Source organism: Ochlerotatus camptorhynchus, unplaced genomic scaffold (assembly GCF_037179485.1).
Source record: "Ochlerotatus camptorhynchus isolate MF236.1 unplaced genomic scaffold, CSIRO-AGI_Acam_v1.1 ptg000526l, whole genome shotgun sequence".
Lineage (NCBI taxonomy): Eukaryota > Metazoa > Arthropoda > Insecta > Diptera > Culicidae > Ochlerotatus > Ochlerotatus camptorhynchus.
This window is the reverse complement of record NW_027041010.1, coordinates 38,020-63,947: the sequence shown is the minus strand read 5'-3', so window position 1 is coordinate 63,947 and position 25,928 is coordinate 38,020. Positions and strand designations below refer to the sequence as shown.

At 39.1% G+C, this 25,928-nt stretch overlaps 1 protein-coding gene across 4 annotated transcripts in view; it reads left to right on the top strand.

Annotated features, from left to right (window-relative positions):
• The window catches only part of kug (kugelei), a 375,801-nt gene that overhangs the window by 333,829 nt on the left and 16,044 nt on the right, over window positions 1–25,928 (top strand). For all 4 annotated transcript variants that reach the window (XM_065236080.1, XM_065236079.1, XM_065236078.1 and 1 more), the window contains 2 exons: window positions 6,877–7,113; window positions 20,226–20,827. In XM_065236080.1, coding sequence (XP_065092152.1) covers window positions 6,877–7,113; window positions 20,226–20,827 — 839 coding nt within the window. The remainder of the gene's footprint in view (window positions 1–6,876; window positions 7,114–20,225; window positions 20,828–25,928) is intronic.

Here is a 25,928-nt window from a genome sequence, read left to right as displayed (position 1 = left end):
TCTTCATGTCCGCTATCTGTCACTGTTTGCTAAATATCTAATAGCAATTGTTGTAATACTTCCTGTATTGCCATGGTCATCTGGGAGGAGGGTCGCATCTAGTGCTTTCCCCAGGAACCATTCACGGCCACCAGCTACCGCCCGTCCAGTCTTGCAAATCGCAGGCACACTTACGCTAGTTACAAAAAAAAAACAACACACACCTGTGCAAATAAATGGATCCAATAAACGTCACTCTCGCGAAAGCACACCCGTCGTTATTGAACGGCATAAAAAAGGAATCGGTGAGCAATTTTGTGATACGGATTTCCACAATCAACCGGGAATGCACGAATTTCACCATACCCAACTGCGAAACACGTTCAGAAGCACTTTTGGTACACTTTCGTTCGAAAACACTTAATTTTTCAAAAATAGTTGCGAGTGAACCAACATCATCACCGCGTAAATAAACTAAAATTAAAATTATCACTCGTGATGCCACCTCAAAATCATCAATTATTTCTACATAATCAAAAATGGAGCAATTTTGAACAAATTTTGACCCTGTTGCATTTTCTGACAAAATCAAAAATATTTAAGGTCTTTATGTCCTTCACAGCATAATATGGCATTTAAAGATTTGTAGTAGGAATGCATGCAAGCTGATCTCCAAACAATCGATGTAGAACCTTACAGATTCTATGAAAAATATGTTCATGGTAGATACTATATAACTACCCGAGCAAAATCGGTTAACAAAATGCAAGCAAATCGATATTAAAGTTTGCAGTTCCTATCATAAGGAAAACTAATTTTGATTTCAACTGTTGCGCCAGAAGTCTGATATCATATTGTGCTTTCATTATGCAGCCAAGACTTTTTAAATGAAAGCAACTTAACTTCAAATTCTGCTGCTAACGTCTTGTTGAAAGTTTAATATAAGTTCATCTGTCGTTGAACTAACAATTATTGTCTATTTGTTTTGTTTAACACTTGTTAGGTCATTCGTGACTTGTCCGGGTGAGATTTGAACTCAAGTTTTTTAGCGTGAGAAGCATGGATGCTAACAATTTAAACCAGACCCGTATTCAATTAAATATTATGAATGCCAAATCAGTAATCTAATTGATTTCATTGAAAGCAGGATCAGTTTTCCGTTTGATTCAACAATGTAAAATTTTGCTCTCATTTCTGCTGTGTTAACCGTTAAGTCAACCAAAATGAGATCAACTGGAGTATTCAAAATAAGTAACATCATAACAGCACATTTTGATTTCAATTTGATCTCCAGCTTTGCTCGGGTAGTTTTTTTTTCACAAAAGTGCTTTGGTCCAGGTTGAGCAGATGAGCTTATTTTCTGCACAGAGACTACTGAGGCATACATAAAGTGACCCAACAAACAATGTATGCTCATTAATGGCTGAATATCCTTTTTTGCTGAAAAAGCATATATTTGCCTGAATTAGCTCTTATTCTATTTCTTAAGCAAAAATTAGAGCACACTGCTGAAAAATGGGACAGCCTACTACTCAGGAATGTTTGTAGATGTCTCCATAGGTAAACAAGAATTGAAAATTTTAGGATGCATCTCAACTACAAGCATAGTAACTGTCTAAATGGTACCTTGAGTAAAGAGAAAACCTTTTAAGGTAGTAAGCTCCAACTGGTATAATCCTTGGATTAAATTCCGATCAAGAATACTCCAACATAACTTTTTGGCTACTTTATAAGCTATACAAAGCACACGAAAAACTTCAGGCTGCAAAAAGTTCCGATGCGTACTCTTAGCAACTTGAAGCTCAAAAAGCATCCCCAAGCACTTCTTAGGCACTTCAGATAAGGCTGAAAATATGGCCCCAACAAAGATCTGAACAACTTCCCAGCGGAACTTCTTAAAAGGTCCATCAAAACGCACATGAAACAATCCGCACAAGTCTTTATTAGTAACAAAATTTCATGTACGTAAATATGAAATGATCAATGGCTCAAATATATGATAATTCTTATATTTATGCAATGCATCAATATTCTACCGAAACATTAAAAAAATAATTCGTGTATTCGGAATGCGATCTACGAACGCAAACCCCTGCGCCACAAGTGTGTTGGAATACCAAGCGGACAAAAAACAATTTAAAGTCCATCAAAGTGTCATGTTTCGTATTCAAATCAGTCAGCTGGCACTGAAAACACCAACATTAGGCGAGATAACAGCTCACTTTTATATATCAGGCCTAACATTTGGTAACGGCACAAAACCATTCGTAAACAAACTTTCTAAGGCCCTTTGCACGCGAACCTCCGATGATGTTGTTGGTTTGCGTGAGCGTACTTCGGTTCCCGCACACTTAGAAATTATTATTTTTTACATGGGACGTAATTCAGCTTTGACGTAAATCATGGAACGTAAACAAACATAGCATGTAAAATTAAATGTCCTGAAACTGAAACATATGCAACTTGACAAAAAATGCGTTTGATTGAATTGATTTTTTCGTCCTTTTCAACTGATTCTTATGTCAAAAGGGCCGCTTGCATGTGTCGGTCTCAGGGTACTGAAATTTACATGTCTTTTTCGTAGTGTGCGTGTAAAGGGCCTTAAAAAGTTGGTTTACAAAAGCTTTTGTGCCGTTATCAAATGTTACGCCTGATATATGTATCAGATGGCGTAGTGGTTTGTGCTGGGGCTCTCACGCGTCAAACAGCTCTAATACTACTTTTAATGCTGATTAATCAATACACGTTCATACCTGGCTTTAGAAATAACTGTCCTAAAAGTGCGTAAAATTGGTGGAGAGGACAAAGACCTTTTTTAAACTTATTTACTAAAAGTGCCGTTCAAGTTCCTCGAGAAGCTTCTTAGAATGCTCTTCAATTTCTAGTTCTTGCAACGACTTAAAAATGAAGCTGCTTAAAATTCTACAGACCACCTTCAACCAAGCTACTTAAACCTCATAGCCTTTTATCAGAACTTTTGGTTACTTGGGTTCATTTCCTTATCGATCGTATAAAATGACTACTTTAAGTCTGATATTTGACGTTAGGCATCTCCAACTAAGTTGTCTAGTGTTTTTTAATGAATTGGCAAATTATATATGTATTATGACGAAACCATCTCTAACGCATCATTTTGTATGGATAGCTGTCATAACGAGTTTTTAATTATTATTGTAGCACTGCAAAAAACTACTTTGTTCGTCACGATGGTTTTGGTGGATTTTTATATTTAACAGTAGTAGTTAATAAGGACCTTCCTTAGCTCAGTCGGTAAAGACGTAGCTACAAAGCTAGACCATGCTAGAGGTGGCTAGCGATTCCTAGTCTAGTTTAAGAATTTTAAAAACTTTCCATGCATATAGTATGATTGTCCTTGCCACATAATTATACCAATGCAAAAATGGTAGAACAGACATGTGGAAGTGCATCTAGAACACTTAGTTGAGAGCACGCAAAAAGCTTATATGTGCGATAAGCAATAATCTTGAAATGCAAAGAAGAAGAAGATGAACAAGTTAATAAAAAATATGACTTTCTAGTCATAGTGTATTGAAAAAACACACCCTTCGATCAACATTTCACCGAAGTCAACATTACAGAAAACAGTTCAATGCAGATGCTGCAAGAACGGATTACCAATATATTATTGCGAAATTCTGCGTAGATTGCCTTCCACCTGGCTACTCCATCTTATCCCATCCCCAAAATATCGCAATGCTAGGCTCTCAGCTACATACGAAAAAAAAAATGTGAAAACATGTACAACTTGTACAACTTTCCCGCTCTATTTAAAAGATAAAATCGAGTGCATTCTAGGTGTTCTTCTGAAATTGGACAGTATATGTGAGAGTTTGTATTGATCTTATCATGTTATCAACTGGTATGATTTATTGTTTCAAGTTTTCAATGCTTGAATGTTCGATACAACGATTAATTGGTTGAAACATATTATTGTAAAGGATATGATTGATGTTTCTGAGCTGGAGGCCCTCTCCAAATTGGGGGCCATAGCTTTAGCCCTTCATCACCCTACCGTTAATACGGCACTGTTATGGTAGCATATTTCGGGGTTGCTAGTGTAAAGGGATGATTTGTTTATATAGTTCAAGATACTAATTTCAAATAACAGACTTAAGTGGTAATTTTTATACGATAGATGAGGATGAGATGAAAGTACAGAAATGATAGTTTCGTTTAGATTACGGCAGTGTGAAAATTGCGAGCTAGGACAACTTTTATAGGAAGGTACAAATCGGTTTTATCATCTCTCTTTATCAAACTCCCCCTTTGGAGAGGGATGGTGAGGGGTGTCCCCCTGCCACCACTGCACAGTGGTCCAGAATGCAGATTTAGCTGGAATGATATGTTTTGAGCCTAACATTGAAACTTTAGACTAAAAGTCTCTTCTACAAAGTTGTTCCTTATAGTTAGGCCCTCATTTTTATGACAATGAATTCTAGGGTGGTTCCTATTATCATTAAAATCAAAAATCTAACTTTTTTGTTTGAATAAATTAATGTATACTTTTTTATTAATAACTTTTTTATTTGAAAATTCTCATGAAAGTTTCTTCAAGAGCATTTTAAAACTCTTTAAGACGAATGTTTTATACCTGAATTTGTTGCCTGTATCTCTTCTAATAAAAAAGATATACTCAAATATAGTAAAAAATATGAATAAATTCAAATTGATTTTATACGAGTTTAAAAAATAACATACCTCCAATTTTTTCATATTATTGAGAATAACATACGCCTTTTCAAATGCTGCAAAAAAACTTTTTTTTTGTTTGCCCCAACCAGAGATATTAACATTTGAAAAGTGCATATTTTTAGTATAAAAACGTCAATAACTCTTGATCGGCGAAAGATATTGACAAGCTTTGTGCAGCAAAAATTTGCGCCTTCTTAAGATCTAAAAGTTATCTGAAGACACCTTTGCTGAGAAATTCGAAATAAAAAAAAAGAGCAAAAAAACTGTTTTTTTAAGAGCCACCCTAACTCAATTCAAGAAAATAGCTGTAAATCGGCCAATTTAAGAGATACAAAAAAGTTATTTTCAACAAAGTTGCTTAAAATTAGCTCAGCTATAACTTTGCCGAAAAATGTATACCTTAATTTATTCAAACAAAAAAGTTAGATTTTTGATTTTAATGATAATAGGAACCACCCTAGAATTCATTGTCATAAAAATGAGGGCCTAACTATAAGGAATAACTTTGTAGAAGAGACTTTTAGTCTAAAGTTTCAATTTCAGGCTCAAAACATATCATTCCACCTAAATCTGCATTCTGTACCACTGTGCACTGGCTGATTTGTTTGTTATTCATGAACTCTTGATCACTGGGAGTTTTTTTTTAATATGTGAGGTGGAAAAACATGAACAAATAGGTGAACCACTAAGCTTTTGCACATTTATGTCGCTGTAAAGTACATGTAAACTGTAGAGGGAATTTATATCTGTAATTGTAACCATATCGTTTTTGTTTGCTTATCTGGTTAAAATGTTATGCTTACTTATCTTAAAGATAAATCGTCCAGCTCAAAGCTTTGCAGTGGTAAAAGGTTCATAATCATCATCATCATCCCCAGAGCTTTAGTCTGAAATTGGATGATTACTGTAACCTTCGTTACATTTTTGTCACCCACCCAATTGTTTCAACTAACCCTTAACCCACTGGATAATCACGAACCCAAATCGAATAATGTTATTGTTTTTTGACCATCGGTAAATTCCCTACACACGAAATTATTCACAGTTTGCGCTACATATTGTAGTCACAGCCTCCCACACCCACCACAAAACCAACCGAAACCTAATCTGCCAGTTGCTGTCGAGTTTTACCTGATTACGAATGCGTTCGCCCGTTTGAGCGCATAATTGTGAAACGTGATTTGCGGTCAATTTTGGGCAACTTTACCGATACCTTTCCCACTTAATCCTCCGCCCCCATTGGCCATAGCAGGACAATAATGGTGCGAAAATTTGGAGCTCCAGTTTACATACAAACGGTTTGACTTCAATGCTCGAATCTACTTTATTAGTTTTACCACAAATTCCAATTACGATTACTTGTTTAATCATGAGCATGCAGTGGATATGTACGTGTGTGCAAGGTGGGAAAAGGTAAGCGGATTCAAATCCAATGTAAACCACATATAGAAAAACCGCAATTTGTGCAAAAGGGTGAGAAATTTCGCATAATTAGAATTTTGATTATCAGCTAACCAATTCCGGGCTTGCGTTCCGCAAAAGTGCATTGTGAGTGACGCGGACTAATCTAGGAAGCTGATTTTCAATTATGTTTCAGCTGGAAAAGATTGTTTGATTACTAAAATAAGGTGAGTTTTGTATCGCAATTTTTCAACCGTTCTAAAAAATTAATAAAAAAAACCGGTTGGAATCAGTCTAAATTACCAATGAATCTTGGAAAATTAATTATTTCGCAAAAGACACATATCGCTTGCTATCATATCCATCATCGTTGTTTATGTACGAACTAATTTGCATGAATCTTTTTGCCGTTTAATTTTTCTAAAATCCACTCCGATAGTTTATCGCTTGCTACAAAGTGAAACATTTTACTTACACTGTTGCTAACACCATTTGCACCGAAATGCAGGAGGGAAAAATCAAAAGCTCATAAAGTCAGCACACTGTTTAACTTGCACTGCCCGATGGCGTGGGTTTAAAATTTTAATAATATCATAAATTGTTAATCCTCCATATATTTCTTCTTTTTCTCTCTCCTCCTTTCAACAACTGTTCCGGAACATTAACGAAACCACCGTTCGGCACGGAACCGGGTACACGCTGGTGGAAAAAAAAAACACCAACAACAACCAACAAACAATATCATCATTATCCCGTGAACCATGGCACCGTCCATTTACACAGGTGCGATCTACGTGGTAGACGAGCTGGACTACGAGCAGAAGCAAAGTTATGAACTTTTAATTAGAGCAACGGACAGCGTTTCCGGCGTGTCGGCGGAAGTGCCGGTATCGGTGTTGGTGCAGGACGTCAACGACTGTCCACCGGAGATCGAGCAGGATAGCTACAACATCACCGTTTCCGAGCGGGCCCAGTTCGGTACGGCAATACTGAAGGTGCAGGCCAAGGATAATGATACCGGTAAGTTTACACTTTTGCTGCTTGTTCTGCTGACTGCTGGCAGAGGTGCCACTGCTGAGCTGGTCATTTACTCCCTCACTTTTTTTCTTTTCCTATAGCTGGTTACATACTTTGTCTTGTCCATGTCACACTACTGCCAGTGACACTTGCGTTGTCGAGATCCGGTTCTGTTAGTTTCCATTACGATGCTATTACATCATGATTAAGAATAATGATGGAGCTTTTCAGATTGCTCCTGATTGCAATTTGCGATGCTCGGAAAAAAAGGTTAACTTGATCAAGTAAATCAAATATGTATAACGGGGACATTACGAAGCGAAGTCAAAATTAACTTCTACTTTTCAAATAAATCCTGCTTTTTGTGCTGCGTATGCTACCTACTTCATTACGGGATCGAAATTCGCACACATGAAAAAAATATTCTAGAGGTAGGCGTTTACAGATTTCCAGCCATTTTTCAGGGGTTCGGATTTCGGTTCAGCTCGGTATAAGCTTTAGCAAATGTAGTCATTCGTCAAATAAATAGCCCGTTAGCAAATAAAACATGTGGAAGTAAATGCAAACAATTTCAGCAGTATAATTTATGCTACACGACTTCACAGCAAACAATTATTTCAACAGCGCAATCACAATATCCTAGAACATACCAAAATACGAATGTAATGATGTAACAAACAGAAATCGTTCATAAATTAAAAAAGAAAATTTACACGATGCGCTCAATTCCATTTAATTTCAATATATTCGCTGCCTAAATGCCAAATGTTTCCTTTCATGATATTAAAAGTACACAACGTGTTTTCAACGCGTTTGAAGTCTTTGATATGAAACTTCGCCTAATTATTCGCTAGGGGCAATTATTTTTTTTTTTATAATGCGTTTAATTTTCCAGGATCATTTGCTGTAGCTTTGCGGAGCCGATATTCATTGTTTAGATTACAAAATTACTTGAAACTAACGTTAGTAAAGCGAGCGCCGATTACTCGCAGCTATCTTGAGGTTAGGGGTAAAAAATTGTAACAAAAGGATGGCAGTAGTCCGCATCGTGGTCTCTTGCCGTGCGGATCTATTTTCTTTTCGCTGAAGGAAGTGTTACTACTACCTAAAACTACAACAAATTTAAACAGCCCTTTCAGTGCTCAACCTGTAAAAAAAAATGTCTACCTTGTTCAACTCTTATTCCTCTTCGATCCTTGTTTGGACCCTACCCGAGGTAATCCTTCTTGGATATCGATTTGCAAAATTCCTCTTCGATCCTTCAGATTCTTATAGTAATCTGCTTGGAAGTCGATTTGGATAAAAATTTACTGCCGCCATGGCGCCTACGCGCAAAAGAAAGGGGCAAACTTTTGATCCCCCTTCTGATGAAATTAATTTGAGTAATCAATTTGATTTACTCACGGATGATGAAAATGATCCATCATCCAAGAAAAATTCTTGTAAACTTTCCCGGCTTAATGCCTAAAAGGAAAAGATTCCCCCTATTGTGATAACCACTTCCGATTTCCATGCTCTTCGCATGGAACTTTTGAACTTCGTGAAAGTTAAGTTTTCACTACAAATTGGACGTCGGGATGAATGCCGTGTATTGGCTGAAACCTTGGACGGATTTAAATGTCTTCTCAAGTATCTTACTGAGAAGAAGCACATTTTTTTTTAAACTCTCGGCATAAAAACTGAACGTGTGTTCAAGGTTGTCATGAAAGGACTGCCCAGTGGTGAATCTCTGGATCAGATCAAAGATGGCAAAATTACTTGGAGTTGTGCTACTCCAAGTAATCAAAATGAAAATTAAATCCCGTCCTGGCGATTCGCGCAACGGGATTTCTAATGATTTTTATTTTAATCACTTCAAGTCTAGTGAACTGAACAACCCTAAGGCCTTAGAAAAAGCTAGCCTTATGCTCCATGTCCGAGTGAAGTGGAAACTTCAGGAAGACTGGAGGAAATTTCCAAAACCTAACCCAGTGCCGTAAGTGCCGGGGATGGGGTCACTAAAAATTGCTACATGTCAGCTAAATGCATGAATTGTGGTGATTCTTCTCACGCAAAGCCTGTCCTGTGAAGGAAGATCCTAAGAAATTTAAATGTTCAAATTGTGGTGAAAACCACAAATCCAATTTTTGGGAATGTAAGACTCGCAAAGTGATCCTACAATCTCGTTTTAATCGACAGCTAGGAAACGCTCCATATTCCTGACCAGGTACAAATTCCTCTGCTGTTAACAACGGTCAGCGAGGAACAAATTCTACATTCGTACCAATAGGTACAAGTATTACCTCTGCTTCAAATTTTTCGTCTATACCTACTCCCCTCGCTGCTAACAATGTTCAGCGAGTCAATGGAGCTACCTATGCTGCTAATGCAACGGGTAGAAATCAAAATACTAACCCACGTAATTCTAACGGAAATTTCGACAATTTTGACTTAGAAAGCACCACTGCCCCTTAAAAGGAATTTTTACAGAAATCATTAATTGACATGATTTTTGATATGCTTAAATCTAACTCCATGTTTGATGCTATTCAAACTGAAGTAAAATTTGCAAACAATATTGTCATGACTTTGAAATTCAGCATTAAATATTTTAAATTGGAATGCTCGATCTCTTAAAGTTAATGAAGATGAGCTATTTAAATTTTTGAGAGTTCGTAACGTGCATATTGCCATTATAACTGAAACCTGACCATAAGGTTAAGAGGGACGCTAATTATTTCATTTATAGAAATGATCGTCTTGATGGACCCTGTGGTGGCGTTGTCATCATTGTTCATAGACGAATCAAACATAAAATTCTTTCTTTGTTTGAAACCAAAGTTTTTGAAACTTTGGGAGTTTCTGTTGAAACAAAATTTGGACAACTTACGTTTAAAGCTGCCTATTTGCCATTCCAATGCGTAGGCCAGCAAAAGAATTTGCTCAAGGGTGACCTTCAGAAACTTACCCGTCATAGGTCTAAATTGTTCATAATTTGTGATTTTAATGCAAAACACCGCTCATGGAATATTGCTCAAAGCAATTCCAATGGTAATATTATGTTTGATGATTGTTCTGCTGGCTATTACACGCACATAAATTGCTGCCTGAGAGCCCAATTCGATAGAAGTGCGAGTCAAACGAACAGTGATTGGACCTAAGCCTTGGCATAACGCGTATAAAGTCATGGCTCATGTTCAACCCTTTGAACGATGGTTTGTTGACACCTGTGGGAGAATATAATGTAACCATCTTCTTAAATCACCATCATTCCATTTTTTTTTGCCAACTGATGAGGACTTGCTGACGAGCAATGGAGAAAAATTCGTTGAAGGCAATTTGTCGCTCAAAAATATCGCCTTCCATAGCGCCCACCTTAGCCAATGAGTCCGCTTTCTCATTACCCGGAATTGAGCAATGAGATGGGACGCAAGCTAAGGTGAAAGTATAGAAGCAGTTGGATAAAGCACTCAGTTTAGATCGTATTTCAGGCAGGAAATACGAGGAATGCTTCATCGGCCTCATTGAACGGATAGCCTCTAATGAGCTAAGACTATCCGTAAAAGTGAAATAATGGTCAGAAGGTAGTGAGGCAATTTGCTCTACTCCGTAGAATATAACTGCTAGTTTCGCAACATTATACGGAACAGGGTTTTTGCAGTTTGTAGGAGGCGCTATGAAATTGATTAAATACACCAAATCCAGTGGAAGCATTTATGGTTGACCCATCTGTGAAAAAACTTTTATCGTTACTTACATGGTGGTACTTGATTGCAAAAATTGAGGGAACAACCATCGACCGATGGTGATCTAGAATTCCATGGATTTCTTGCATCATGGTCAAATCAAAATTTACAGAGGAACTAAAGAAGGCTTGAAAGCAATAACGATTGGAGATTAATGATTAAGGACCAACCTCCAGCGTCATGTACTCATAGTACAAACTCATGAATCTTGTTTGAGGATTTCGGTCGAGCAGCTTCTCAAAGTTTTCTATTACCAATGGGTTCATTACTTCACAACGGATAAGAAACCGGAAGGACAGTTCCGCGAAACGATCTGTCAGTGGGAGAACACCCGCGATTACTTCGAGGCTCATCGTATGCGTCGAGTGAAAACAGCCAAGCACGATTCGGAGGCAACGGTATTAAACCCGTTGCAGCTTCAGGATGTGTGTTTTTGCTGCGGATTGAAAGCAGAAGCTACCGTACTCTAGAACCGACAAGATGGTTGTTTGGTACAATCTGATCAGATCTTTCGGGTGTGTTCCCCACCAAGTTAAAGTAATTGTACGAAGAAAATTGAATCTTCGTTAGCATTTTTATTTCAGATACGCAATATGTTTTCGCCATGTGCATTTGGAATCGAACCAGACACCTAAATACTTGAAAGATATACTTTGAGTGATTGTTCTACCCTTTAGTTGAAGCTGAACAACCAACTCAGTTTTCTTCGGAGAGAATTCGATACCCAGCTTCATAGCCCAAGTAGACAGATTGTCTAGGGTATCTTGCAATGGTCCTTGCAGGTCTGGTGCACTTGGCCCTGTAACGGACATAACGTCGTCATCTGCAAGCTGCCTTAGCGAGCAATTTTCATCAAGACAACCATCAATGTCTTTTACATAAAAAATTATAAAGAAGGGGGCTTAAACATGAGCTCTGGGGGAGACCCATGTAACGTTAATTCGTGAAGTTGTCGAGTTTCCATGAGAGAAGCTCATATATTTCTCAGAAAACAAGTTGTTCATAATTGGTGAAAGCCCACTATCGTGGAGTTTATCCGAAAGGACGTCGATACAAACAGAATCAAAAGTCCCCTTAATGTCCAAGAAAACTGAACCCATTTGCTGTTTTTTGCGCATAGGCCAGTTGAATTTCAGTTGAAAGCAACGCAAGACAGTCGCTCGTTTCTTTGCCTCTCCGAAATCTAAATTGCATATCCGAAGGTAAACCATTCGACTCGACCCATTTGTCTAGACGAAAAATAATCATTTTCTCCAACAATTTCCGTATACAGATCAGCATCGCGATGGGACGGTACGAGTTATAATCCGACGCGGGTTTACCGGGTTTTCGAATGGCGATAACTCTTACTTGCCTCCAGTCATCCGGAACAACGTTGTACTCCAGAAATTGATTGAATAAGTTCAACAAGCGTCTCTTTGTGACGTCTGGGACATTTTTGAGCAAGTTGAACTTGATTCTATCCATTCCTGTAGCAGAGTTGTTACGTGAGAGGAGAGCAAGTGAGAATATCACAATCGAAAACGGGGAATCTATTTCGTTTACAAACTGGGCACACTTTCTGCGCGAAGCTGAATATTCAACTGTCTGAGTACTCTTTGTCTTCGTTAACCGATTATGACGCGTTTCGCATTCTCCTGCCGACATTCCAGAGTGTGTCATTCCATGGAAGTCCCTCGCGACAAACCATCGACGAACCGACGCCAGTAAACGCATTTTTTGCTTTAATCCTTAAAAGTTTTCTCGTGCGTTCGGTCAAGTAAACACGATCATTTTTAGAGTTTATGAACTGCTCAATAGGGAAACTTTTCTCATCAAAGAACACAAAGTTCGAAATTTCGCCACGTTCGTGCAAGCGCACCAATTCCTTTGCTCTTTCTATCACGAATAACTTTTTTTCTAAAAGACAGAAAAAAAAATACTTTTGTACGCTTGTAAACAATGGAATGAACTGTCATTGGTATAAATTTGAGCGCGCTGTCATTAATAGTGTGGTAGTTATAGCAGTTTGAATCAGGTAACACTTCGAGTGGGTAACCCTGTATAATAATGTATTAACGTGAATTTATTTCAAGAGTGATCATTCTTCTTGCAGTGTGTAGGATAGGCCTAAATTTGGTTCTAATTTTGAACAATTTGAATTTGACGACCTTGTACAGAGTTTTTTTTACTTTTAATCGAGTTTTCCAGGTTTTTCCATAACTTTGGCGAATAATTTCTAGGTTTATAATAAGAAAGCTATTTATGAAATGCGTTAAACATATGTTTTTTTAAGCAACGTTACAATCAGAAAACAGATTTACTTCATTTTAGTAAGTCTAAGATCACAACATTTTTTAAGTCTTGAATTTTCGTACAAGCAAAATTGTGGAAACTTTTAAGAAGTTCTATTTATCTCAGCAAAGCTAGATCAAGAGATATTTCGAGAATTCCAGAGCTCTTAAGGGGAAGTTCCCGAAACTTCACCCCAGACTATTGGATTGGTTTTAAATCTATAAGCGTTAGTTTAGACAAATTCAGGATAGTTCCATGATGTACTGAAATTAAATCGAGAACCCGTAAGGTGGTCCGAGAGATTCAGTACAGAGACCTTCAGAAAATTTATGAAAACTTCAGAAATATTTCAGGAACTTCAAAGAAATCCAGAGAATTCCAGTGAAGTTTAAATGTGTTCACGAGAATTCCATTTATTTAAAAGCAAAACCGAGATCTTCATTAACATTGAGAGCTTTGGGGAAGCTCCGAGAACATCAAGATAGATCATAGAATTAAAGGGCAGTTAAAAAAATTTCAAGGGAATTGCAGAAACCTTAAAGAAGTTTCAAGAAAATTTCCGCCAATTTCCGGAAACTTCGGTTTGCTCATTGAAAATTTCTGGAACGCAGTAAAAATGATATAAACATCCGGAAAATGTAAGAATATTTCAAAGGTGTTATATCATGGAAATTTCAAGATCTAAAAAAAATCGAAAATTTAGCTAAGTTGATTTGAGAACATCAACGAAGTTCCATTAATTAAAAAAAAAGATAATTTTTAGCAAGCACCGATATTTGCTAGAAATTCCAGAAAACTTCCGAAAAAAAATAAATATATTTTTATTGGACTTTCCGGGGCAAATAAGTGATTTAAGCCAAAGTTCCGTGAGCATTTATAAACTTCAGGAAAATTGTAGAACTTAAAGGCGATTCAATCAATTCCAGGAAAATGGTGGGTTCTTTTAAAAGAATACTAAGATATTCAGGGCAGTATAGTGAATTTTAAGGAAATTGAGAAATATTTTGGGCAGTTTCAGAATCATCAGGAAACTCTAGACTGTTGAAAAGTTATGAATTAGTTTCGATAATTTGAACTTCAGAAAAATCTTGAGAACTTCAGTGAAAATCGAAGAACTATATTTATTATTTCATTGCGGGAGCTTAAATAAGTTCCTGAAATTTCAGAATAACTTCGAAAGCTTCACCGAAGTACAGAGATCGTCAGAAACATTTCGAGAACTTCATAAAAGTCAATGGAACTTAAGGGAAAATCTGAGAACGTCAGGAACTTATATGGACATTTTGAGAGCATTTCAAATAAGTTTAGTAAAGCTCCAAAAACAAGACGAATTTCAGGGGAGCTCAGTTCCATTTTTTTTAACTACTTTAGCGGGGCACAATCATATTTTTCACAGATGGCTCAAAAATTGGAATACGAACAGGTGCAGGAATCTTTGGCATTTTTTGGGTGTTTCAAGCGGAAATTGTAGCCATACTTGAATGTGTACATGTTTGTCTGAGGAGGAAATGCAGATGTGCACATATTTGTACTCTTTTTTTTTTTTTTTGATAGTCAAGCAGCGCTGAAAGCACTGAGTGCTTACAAATGTACATCAAAGATCGTCTGGGAATGTATTCTCTCGCTTCGGCAACTTTGCCAACGTAACCAAGTAAAGTGTGATATTGAAGGGAATGAAAGGGCAGACGACCTAGCAAAGTGAGGTTCCAATTCACAGTTTTATGGCCCAGAACCATACTGTGGAATATCATACTTAAATTACACAAGCGTAGATCTAAGTTTCTTGGAAGTATTAGCTTACAACCTAGTGAAATAGGTAGTTGGTTTTATAAATCATATTAAACCGGACTGGGAAAAGATGTGTCCAGGCAATTTGCTGTCCACTCGTTAAATAGCGGTTGGTTTACATGATACAAACAGCAAATAGGGGTACCACAAAAGTTCCAAAAAAATTAACGGGAAATTTCAAGAAGTTCCCAGATTTTCAGTAAACTTTAGAGATGTTACGAAAATTATTGAGGTTTTCGCATAAGTCCAGAAGTTCACGGAAGCTTAAACATTTTTAGAACAGTTCAATTAAATTCAGGGTAGTACACCAAGCTTTATGAGAATTGAAAACACTTTAGAGAAGTTTCGAGAACTCCAAAGCTCAAAAAAAAACTTTAAGAAAGAACAGAGATATTACAGAGCAGTTAAATTACATAAATTTAAAAAAAAAGTTTCGAGAAATTCAGTGAATTCTTAAAACTTTAGAGAAGATTCATGATCGTTAGGAAAATTGTGGAAACTTTAGAAAGTCCAAAAAAGTTAAGAGAACTTGAAAACATTGATGAAAAGTATTGCGAGCATCAAGCTAGTTTCTCAAACTACAAAAGACTACAAGCCAGTTTCATAAACTTCAGGAATATTTTGGGAACGTTCAAGCTGTTCTGGAAACCTCAGAATAATCCAGTACATATTCAACGGAGATTTCTCATGAAAAATCGTTTGAAGTTCTCCAAATCTTACACTCGTATTCTTTCCAAACTCTCATGGAACTATTTCAGAAATTAACTTGGAACGCTTCTCTGAATTCTCTAAAAAAAATCTCATAAGAATAAAGTTAGAATACTTCTCGCAATTCCATTGAAATATTCTTCAAAATTGTCAAATTCTTCATTTTTCATTATTCATATTTTCATATTCTTCAAAATCGTTGAAACAATCCTCTGAATTCAATTTTCTTTAATTTTCCCTAGGAATTGCTTTGAAATTCTCCTCAGTAAGAAATCTTATGGAACGATCTTCAGATTTTTTATTGAATTTATTTCAGATTTCCATTTTAATCTCAACTGCTTCCTTCCACATTGAAAGTCTCCTAGATTTCTCCCCTTAATTTGTTTGGCAATCTATTCTGGAATTATTTTCTGAATTTCTTTGAAGATCTTGTAGAGTTATTCTCAGATTTAATTGTAATCCTTCTTTAAGCATCCCCTTCACCTGCAAACTATTCACCTAAAAAATACGAGGACTTATGCTCCGGTTTTGTTGTCTTTCACAAACTTCATGAAATTATCATCAGAATGCCCTTGGAATTTTCCTTTAAAGTTCAGAAGAGGAGAAATTCCTATGAATTATCATTAAAATTTACATTGAATTCAATTTCTTGTTTTCTTGAAATTATATTCAAAACTATCTCAGGCTTCACATGAAATCTAAAATTCTTCAGAACTACCATGAAAGCAGATTGCACTTGATATTTTTCTCATAGATTTTTTCCCAGTACTCCCGTGGAACAAGGCCCTTATTGTTTTCCGTCGATCTTGTTTTCCGTGCTGAGCACCAATGCTACCGACGCCAGGGAGGCAGCTCCCACACCTACCTATCGACCTATCAACTCATGAACCGGGGACCAATGGCTTTACTTCCGTGATCAGACTGGGATTGAACCCAGGCCTGCTGGGGTGAGAGATAATCACACTTACCACTACACCACCGGCGCTGCTGACGAGGCCCTTATAAATTAGAATAAAATTCAATGAGGCTTAAAACTGTGCAAGGAATTTGACTCAGTTCAGAATTTATGAAAATTGTTGGAAATATGCATATTCTTGAACCATAAAGGAGCTATGAATGAAAATATCCAGGAATATTAAATGTTGGCATTTTAAAATGCATTTGGAATATCCTTAGTAAGAAAATTAAAAACTTTCCTGAGTAATGCTAAGATTCCCTGAGACTTCCAGGTATTTTCAGGGGAAATAAAATTCCTTGAGAATTTCCGGTTTTTCCGGTTTAGTCATAAACTTTCTATTGAAACGTTCGCTTTAAAGGTTCCTATCGTACATATTCAAGTATTATGAGATTTTAATTGAATTAGTCTAAAGCATCAAACATTTATTTGGTATGCCATCAGAACGACTAATTTTCTTCCATTAGGTAACTTTTTAGTATTTTTTTACAACTATAAGTAACTATTTGCTCACTTATTTCTTGAACATGGTCACTAAAATCACTATTTTTGACAGCATTGATCGCTACCAGCCCTGATATTTTTTTTATGATTTTCATGTTTATGATTATTTGAAAGCTAATCAAAACTGATAGCTTTCCTGAAATTGACAAGATTTAGGAAAGGTCTTCAACAAGATCAAACAAATATCTTCACATGACATGCCACGTTTTAACGACATGAGGGGGAGTGTGGAAGTGTTTTTAAATTAATGACAATATTCTTAACCATGTATCCATGGTAGGGAAAAGCGAATAACCCCTTCTCTCTAATTCCAAACAAATTTGAAATTGACAGGATTGAGAAAACTTCACAAGTCCATAAGATAGTAGCAAATTAACCAAGTTCTATATTTTATTTGTATAACTTAGATAACGAACACTTTTCAAAGTATCTGATGTTTCAAATGTTGCTGATTTATTACACTAAAAATAATCCCGCAGATTGTTTTGTTTCGCACAGGCCTAATGGGCCAGTGATTTACGTCGGTAGAACTATTCCACAGCCGCAGACAGTATATAAGCAACGCGCACTCTTTTGCCTGTGGATTTGAGGACATACCTCAAATCCCCTCATCCACCAAAGTATCAGTTAGGTAAAGGAGTGCGCATTTGACTTATATTATCGCATTAATGGCCCTTAGCTCAATTTCAACCTCTGTTCAATTTTCACACTGCCGTACTATTATTTAGTATATCGTTTTCTCTCAACTCTTTTTATGGTTCTTTTTATTAGGGATGTTCTTTCTTTATTAAATCTCGTAGGTTCACGCCTGATGGTTATGTGGGACACATCATACCCCACTTGGAGTAACCAATAGTAATGATAAAAATAACTACTATTTTTCCAGTAAGTATGTTAGCGCTGATGGTAGAAGGGTGACACATTTTGCCCGGCATAGGCAATTTACCCCCATTTCCCTTAATATTGTACAATGTTTGAGAAAAAACGTTCTTGGTTTGCTCTGTTCATGCTACCATTTGGTTCGTTCTTCTTATTTTTCTTTTTCTTCTTCTTCTTCTTCTTCTTCTTCTTCTTCTTCTTCTTTGACATTATAAGATCACTATTGTGACTTTACGCCAGCTCTCAACTTAGTGTTCTTTGAGCACTTTCATACTTGTTAATTAAGAGCTTCCAATAGTATATACTGTGTGGCAAGCAGGGCTCTACATTTTCGAAGCTCTAAAATGAACTCGAGTTTTGTTTCGCTCAAGTGAATTCTAGGGAGAAGTATTAGGAAATGCTAAGAAATGTTGAATGAAGACTGCAGAGGACTATATTGCCTATAAGTAGCCTATAAGAAATCTAAAAAAAAAAAATTAATGAAGCACTCTAGAGTCCAAACATGATTCAAGTTAAGCGTTAATCATGCATTTGATGGTTTTCAAAAAAATATTTTAAATTTGCTAAATTCTGATCTCTGTGGATGAAATTCTGGTAGAAATCGAAGCAAATTAAAAACTATCCTTCGACGGCGTAGGTCATTGAGATTTTCTGTAGCGAAATATCTCTGTCAAAGCCGTAGGTTCTGGTCCATGTGGTGTGGCTTTGATATCTAGGGAACAGGTGTGGAGTCGCCTGCTTGGCTATGGTGATTGGTACTCGCATGCAGAACAGAGATCGACCAAACATTAAAACGAAAAAAAAAAATCCTTTCTATCAGGCAGTCACAGTAAAACTGACTGAGACAGTGGTAGCTGAGAAAGGCTCCATTGTGTTAGCTTATCTTGATGTTTATAAAAACACTCGCATAAAATTGTAATTATCTCCCTTCGGTTCGATAATAACTTGTCAGCAAATGACTTTTCACTCCCCGCAACGATAACCACCATCATTAGACCATATGTGCCATTTCACATGGCCATCCTGAACAGTTAGGTCTGCACTTGAGTGCAAAGATGCCTCGGATTGCACAGAATGTTCAAAGTGTACGCATGGTACATACAAAAGAGAGCACAAACTGCTTCCGGTAAACCCCGATTGCTGTCACCCACTCCCTCCTGGGGGGTGTTGTTTTTATCCACTTCGAGAGGAAGAAATTTACTCTTTCCCACCCACCTATATTGATGATTGTACCACCGTTTACAGCTACGACCGGTCATTCATATGTGCTGTACCGGTGTATGTGTTCATTATCAGCAATTAGAGACGATTTCAACTTTTCCAACCTTTTGTTTTGCACTTTACACTGAAGCGTAGTAAGCTGCTTGGGTTCCTTCCGGTGCGGTGGAAGGAAACTAGTTACACAGCTGGTACCGAATGTGAAACATTGTCATTACGTTGCACAAAAGCTCATTAGGTAATTACTGAAGACGTGATAGTGTCAACGTTGCCAACGATTGCTTGACTTGTTGTGCAGCTTTGTAGCATTTGTTTCAAAAACAAGCAAAATTGGTAAGCTGTGATGCCTAAGCCTCTGTCGAACGTATGTTCTAAATTCTGAGCAATTTTGCAATTTTGCTCAGCTGAAAAATAACAATAAATTTTGGAATCATTCTGTTTTTATTGAAGAACACAATAAAGAAAGTGATAAGCCATTTCTATTATCCATTCAGAGATCCATTCGGTCTTCCTTCTATTTAATCAAAAATGTTAGCCTTCGCGGGTGCTTCCGTTCTGGGCTGAAATCAATGTTAGATGCAAGTTTTTCTAGATGTGTACTTTCTGGGACCTCCGTACTTCTGCGACGCGACGAATAAACATGCCTGTTCGGACCATATACATGGTCACAACTATTTGACATAATCCACTTATGGTAAACGCTCCTATAGTTGCTGTACGTTAGAAGCGTTAGGTTCCTATAGTTGTGTATTGAGTCTCCATACACAACTATAGGAACCTAACGCTTCTAACGTACCGCTACTATAGAAGCGTTTACCCTACTTCTACGCCAAGTGATCAAAGCTTCAAATTTAATATAGTGGCCCAAGCATTAAAGATTGTGATAAAGTGAATATCGAAATACAAGAATAACACTATTTTGATTGCGCACAATTAGGCCTTTAAGCTCATTTATTGAAACGAATCATTCAAACTAAATGCCATCGCTATCCAGATAAATGCAATCCATTTGGCTTTTACCAATTGCCGTCGTTACTAATCCTTCTCTTTTATTCTCATGCCAGGTATCAATCAAGTCATAACCTACGCACTGCAGACAGATTCCAAGAACACCTCCGAGTATTTCCACATGGATCCAACAGATGGTGCAATCTACCTGAAGAAATCATTGGATCATGAAACGCTGAGCCATCACCATTTCACGGTTATAGCAAGTGACAAAGGAGTCCCCAGTCTAAGTTCTACGGCCCACGTGTGGGTTTCAGTCATGGACATGAACGACAATCCGCCGAAATTTGAACAACCGTCCTATACTTGCGTTCTATCCGAACACGCCACTCGAGGCCAATTCGTAACGGTGGTGTCTGCCTCCGACCCGGACTACATTGACCACGACCGTTTAACATACACCATATCGCAAGGGAACGAGCTGCAAACCTACGACATCAACCCGGTCAGTGGGATTATCACTCTGGTCAACATGCAAAACTTTGCCGAAAAGCACGTCACCATCTTGAACGTTTCCGTAACGGATGGAGTGTATACCAGTTTCACCCGGGTTAAGATATCGATCCTTCCGGCAAACCTGCACAACCCCACCTTCGAGCACATGTTCTACGATGTCAAGGTGAACGAGAATCAACTAGCTGGCCGATTGGTGACAACGGTAAGTACTGAAAACCGGAATCACTTTCCGCTGACTAAAGCGGAAAAAGCAACACTTCCCATTAGACCAAAGTGCCAAGGAAAACCCCTTCAAGTAGGCATTCTTTGAAGTGTATTATTCTCATTATCATCCGTGGGGCTCTTCCTCTTTTGTTCGTGCTCTCTAATATATCCTGGAACACGGATCCAAACATGCACACATTCATTGTATCAAGGAGGGTGTGGTATGAGCATGAGTGGATCGTGCTGTATATCCTCATGGAAACCATCGCATCTTGCTTTCGGCTTGATTTTCATACACATGTGCTTTAATTTATGCTAAAAGCACATTTAAAATTAGTGCAGCAAAGTGAAGCCCGTAGAGGCGTACTGTGGATTAAAAATTTAGATGAGGGTAGTTTCGCTCTTTTGTTACCATGCCGTACAGAAAATTAAAAGTGGAAACAGCGCACAGGTTGGGTGGATGCATTTTCCTCGTTTTCATGCCATGGTGACAATAAACAGGCATGTGTGGGAAACATTCCATATAACAACAGTTGCTCAAGTGCAGTAACACAGTATATTAAATATTCTGCGCATTAAATTTCGGTAGAAGAATCCAAACACCAAAAAAAAAGAAAAAAATGTTTTTAAGGACCTATTATTATGTCTATAATCACATATGAGTCCCATATGGATAGGAAATCAAGCAAAAATGGGACTGATATGCGAGTATGGGTAGTATAAATGCTTTCAATTGGTCTCTTAGATACCTATTTATGCATATTCATTTATTAATTAAAAGCTTATGAATTTAAAATGCATTACCTGTATATGTTTCATACGGGAAATATACTGAGCACATGACTATTTCATGAATCAATATTTTACATTTACAAGATTAATTTTGGAAGCTGATGCATTGGGGAAAAAATGGTTAAATATCATAAAATGAGCATTCTTGTGATGGTTCCACCTCTTAGGGATATTCGGAGTAAGATGTACAGTTGATTATTTGATGGCTTAACTACTGAATAATATGTTTTTTTGTCACATCCACTCATAATTTACAATATTTAATGTCAGATGTTTAAATATAAACAAAAACATAAGGCTACTCCTCTAATGGCGAAGTGATGTAAATTTCGGTAGGTATGCAGTTCCTAAGGTTGTAAAGCACCAACACAGTGAAATGCTTACAACATTGTTTACTATTTCTAGATTATTTATTGAAATAAACGAATAAATTTTGTTTCATCGTTTGCAAATATAGGCGTATTCATAAATAGTGTACCATCGAGGCAAAAAGGTCAATGTCAATAAAACAAATTATAATGCCAGAATTTTTTTAATGTTATAGATGCCTTAAATATATATGTCCAAAAAAGACCACCGTCACCGCTAATGATCTTGTTCTTGAATGCTAATGTGATGTGATGAATTTCGGCACACAAAGACTGTTCGAATTCTCGAGAACGTGCAAATTCAATCTATGATCTAGAAGTTACGATCGATTCGAAGCTAAGGTTTAACGAACACATAAGCATCGTAACTGCTAAGCCATATACCGTAATGCACCAAAATTCGGACACTTTTATAAGTTAATTTTCAAAGCCTACCACGCTTAAAACAGCACGTAACAATTCACAGCAAATTGCATCACTGAAAAAACGCTGTAGAAAATTACCTAGTTGTCCGATCCTTTTCAAACTTTCAGACAATAAAATATAACCCATTAATAAGCTTTTGGCATATTTATTTCATTCAACTTCAAAACCATAACCGTACGCTCGCACTTTACGCTTGACTCCACTCATAAGGTTCCGTACAACTTCTGGTTGCAGCTTTTTCTGTACAGAAACCCACTTTTTCTTCATGTCTTTCTCAGATTTGACCTCCTTGGAATGCTTCGGTAGTGCCTGCTTCATAATAGCTCAGTATTTTTCGATGGGCCTTAGTTCCGGTGCGTTGGGGGGGGGGGGGAGGGGGTTCATGTCCATGGGTACGAAAGTGACCCCGTTGGCTTCGTACCACTCCAGGACAACATTTGAATAGTGGCACGAAGCTAGATCCGGCCAGAAGATCGTAGGGCCCTCGTGTTGCTTCAACAGAGGAAGCAGATGCTTCTGTAGAAAATCCTTGAGATAGATCTCCCCGTTTACAGTACCGGTAGTCACGAACGGCGCACTCCGTTTGCCACATGAGTAAATCGCTTGCCAAATCATTTATTTCTTGGGAAACTTAAAGTTTCTGAATATCAGTAGCCCCGGAAGCTGCCGGAAGTCCGCCTTGACGTAAGTCTCACCATCCATGATGAGACAATGAGGTTTCGTCAGCATCTGGGTGTACAATTTCCGGGTCCGTGTCTTTCCCACCGTATTTTTCCGTTCGTCACTATTTGGAGCCTTCTGCACTTTGTACGTATGCAGTCCCTCCCGGTCCTTGGCTCTCTGAACGAAAGACATGGACAGATTCAACTTTTTGGCCACATGACCGAATCATTGGGATTCCGCTTAAACGCTTTCACGACACACTTGTCATCCTGATCACTAATAAAACATCTATTCTGACCGCACTTCTCCTTCCGTTCGATGCTCAGAGTTTCGTAGTAACGTTTAAGATGTATTCAGACTTGAGCGAGGGTGAGAGTAGCGGAGCGGACTTCGGGTATTCGGGTGCGCTCGGCTCTCTGAAGATGGCTTGATTGCTACCACGCCACAGCGGGCTTCAAAAAATACGTTCTCGACGATATTTGCCTAGCTCCGCTAGGCGGAAATTCTTGCTCTCTCGCTATCTCTGCATAGCATCGGCCGAAGAGAACGATAATTGACAACATAAAAAAATAGGTAGGTACTGCAAGACTGCCGGAGTGATTCGTGATTTAGGTGTAATTTTTCCTACGGGCCTCCCTTAGCTCAGTCGGTAAAGGCGCAGCTACAAAGCAAGACCATGCTGGAGGTGGCTGGGTTCGATTCCCGGTTCGGTCTAGGCATTTTTCGAGTTGGAAAATTTCTCGACTTCCCTGGGCATAGAAGTATGATTGGACTTGCCACACAATCATATCAATGCAAAAATGGTACAGGCATCGAAAGCTCTCAATTAATAACTGTGGAAGTGCACCTAGAACACTAAGTTGAGAGCACGCAATAAGCTAATGTGCGATATGCAATAAGCTTGAAATGCGAATAAGAAGAAGAAGAAGAAGTGTAATTTTTCCGTTTTAGTAGAACACCCAACGATAATAATAATAAGTCGATATCCCTTTTAATTCATTGCGCGTGCAGCCCAGCTGCGGTGCTATGTAGATGGAAGAGTGCGCAGCTTAGCTACCTTTTATTCTCTCTCGTTTCGTTCGTTCGTTCGTTCGCAAATCGATAGTCCCTGCCGAAAAATACTGCAACACAGTCCCGGCCCTCTTGGGCAGGATGTAGCTGGAGTACTTCTCCCACGACGTCGAGGCCACCAAGCCGCTGAATGTGGTGCTGCGTGGGCTCCACGAAATGGACACCACCACCTTAATGGACGATATTAAGGCGAACGGCCTCAAGCCGGTCGAAATCCACAAGATGACCCGCAGCAAGGCCATCAAGTATCGTGACCAGCTCTACCTGGTCCATCTGGAGAAGAACTCCACAACCGTGAAGGATCTCCAGACGACACGCACACTGTTCCACATCGTAGTGAAGTGGGAGCGGTATAAGCCGACCCACCGAGGCGTCACTCAGTGCTCGAACTGTCTATTGTTCGGGCACGGCACCAGGAACTGCCGCATGGCCAGCCGCTGCATCAAATGCGGCAAAAACCACAAGATCGACGACTGCGACAGCATCGAGGAAGCCGCTCCAACATGCGCCAACTGCGGCGCCGCCCACAAGGCCACGAGTAAGGCCTGTCCGAAGTGGGCCGAATAAGCCGAGATCCGGAAGAAGGCCTCGTCCAACAACCAGCCCGGTCACAAGGTTTCGGAAAACAACGCGCAGAACTTTCCTCCGTTATCACCGGTCCAACCACGGCCAATTCCAGTGTTTCCGCCGCTCCCGCTCAACCAACAGTTGGCTGCTGCCCAGTCGGCTGCCGCTGCAGTACCCGGTCAAGCCTCCGGGCCATCAACGGATCCCCCTGCTCCGGGATTCGCCGGTACAACCGGCGAAGCTACAGACGATTCTCCGCTGTCAACGAATGAGATCGTCACACTTTTGGCCCAGGCCATCATCATCAAGCGCACCTGCGCTACAAGAACACAACAGCTCCAAACTATCATCTCCTTCGTCGCTAATTATGGGCCGTGAAGTTATCAAGATCTCCAACTGGAACGCTCGCTCCGTAGGGGCGAAAAACATTGAGCTTGCAGACTTCCTCCGCAAGCACGACATCGACGTGGGCCTTCTAACCGAGACCCACCTCAAGACCGGTGACAGCTTCTGGCTGCCCGCTCACAACATTGTCCGGCTTGATCGCACCAGCTCCAGGGGAGCGGTGTCGCGATCATCATCAAGAAAGGCATCAAGTACTGCACCCTACCCCACTACCGCACTTCCATCATCAAGGCCGTCAGCGTAGAGGTGGATACATCGACCGGAAACGTCCGGTTCATCGCCGCCTACTGCCCCCAGCAATGTACCGTTAGCAATGGTACAGCACAGCAGTTCAAGAACGACCTAGCCAACATAACCCGCACCAATGCCCGCAATGGGGACCTGAACGCCCGGCACGAGGCCTGGCGGAACTACCAGCAGAACCAGAACGGCCGCCTACTATTCGACCATTCCCAGCATGGTCTCTATTCCGTCTGGTTTCCGGACGAACCAACCTTCACATCACCGGCGGACAACCCATCGACGCTGGACCTGTTGGCAAACACCGGATTAGCCAAGCCGGTTGCCGTCAACGACCTGAGTTCGGACCACCAACCGGTGCTGACCGAGCTGGGCTGCAACGTGGCCCCTACACCGTGCCTGCGGAAGGACTACCATCGAGTCAACTGGGTCCAGTTTCGGCGCGTGGTCGACCGCCACATCGACGACAACCCACCGCTCGACACAGTGGAGGACATCGACCGGGCCCTGGAGGGTCTCCATCAAGCCATATCCGTGGCTGACGAAGAGTGCGTTCGACGAGTTCCT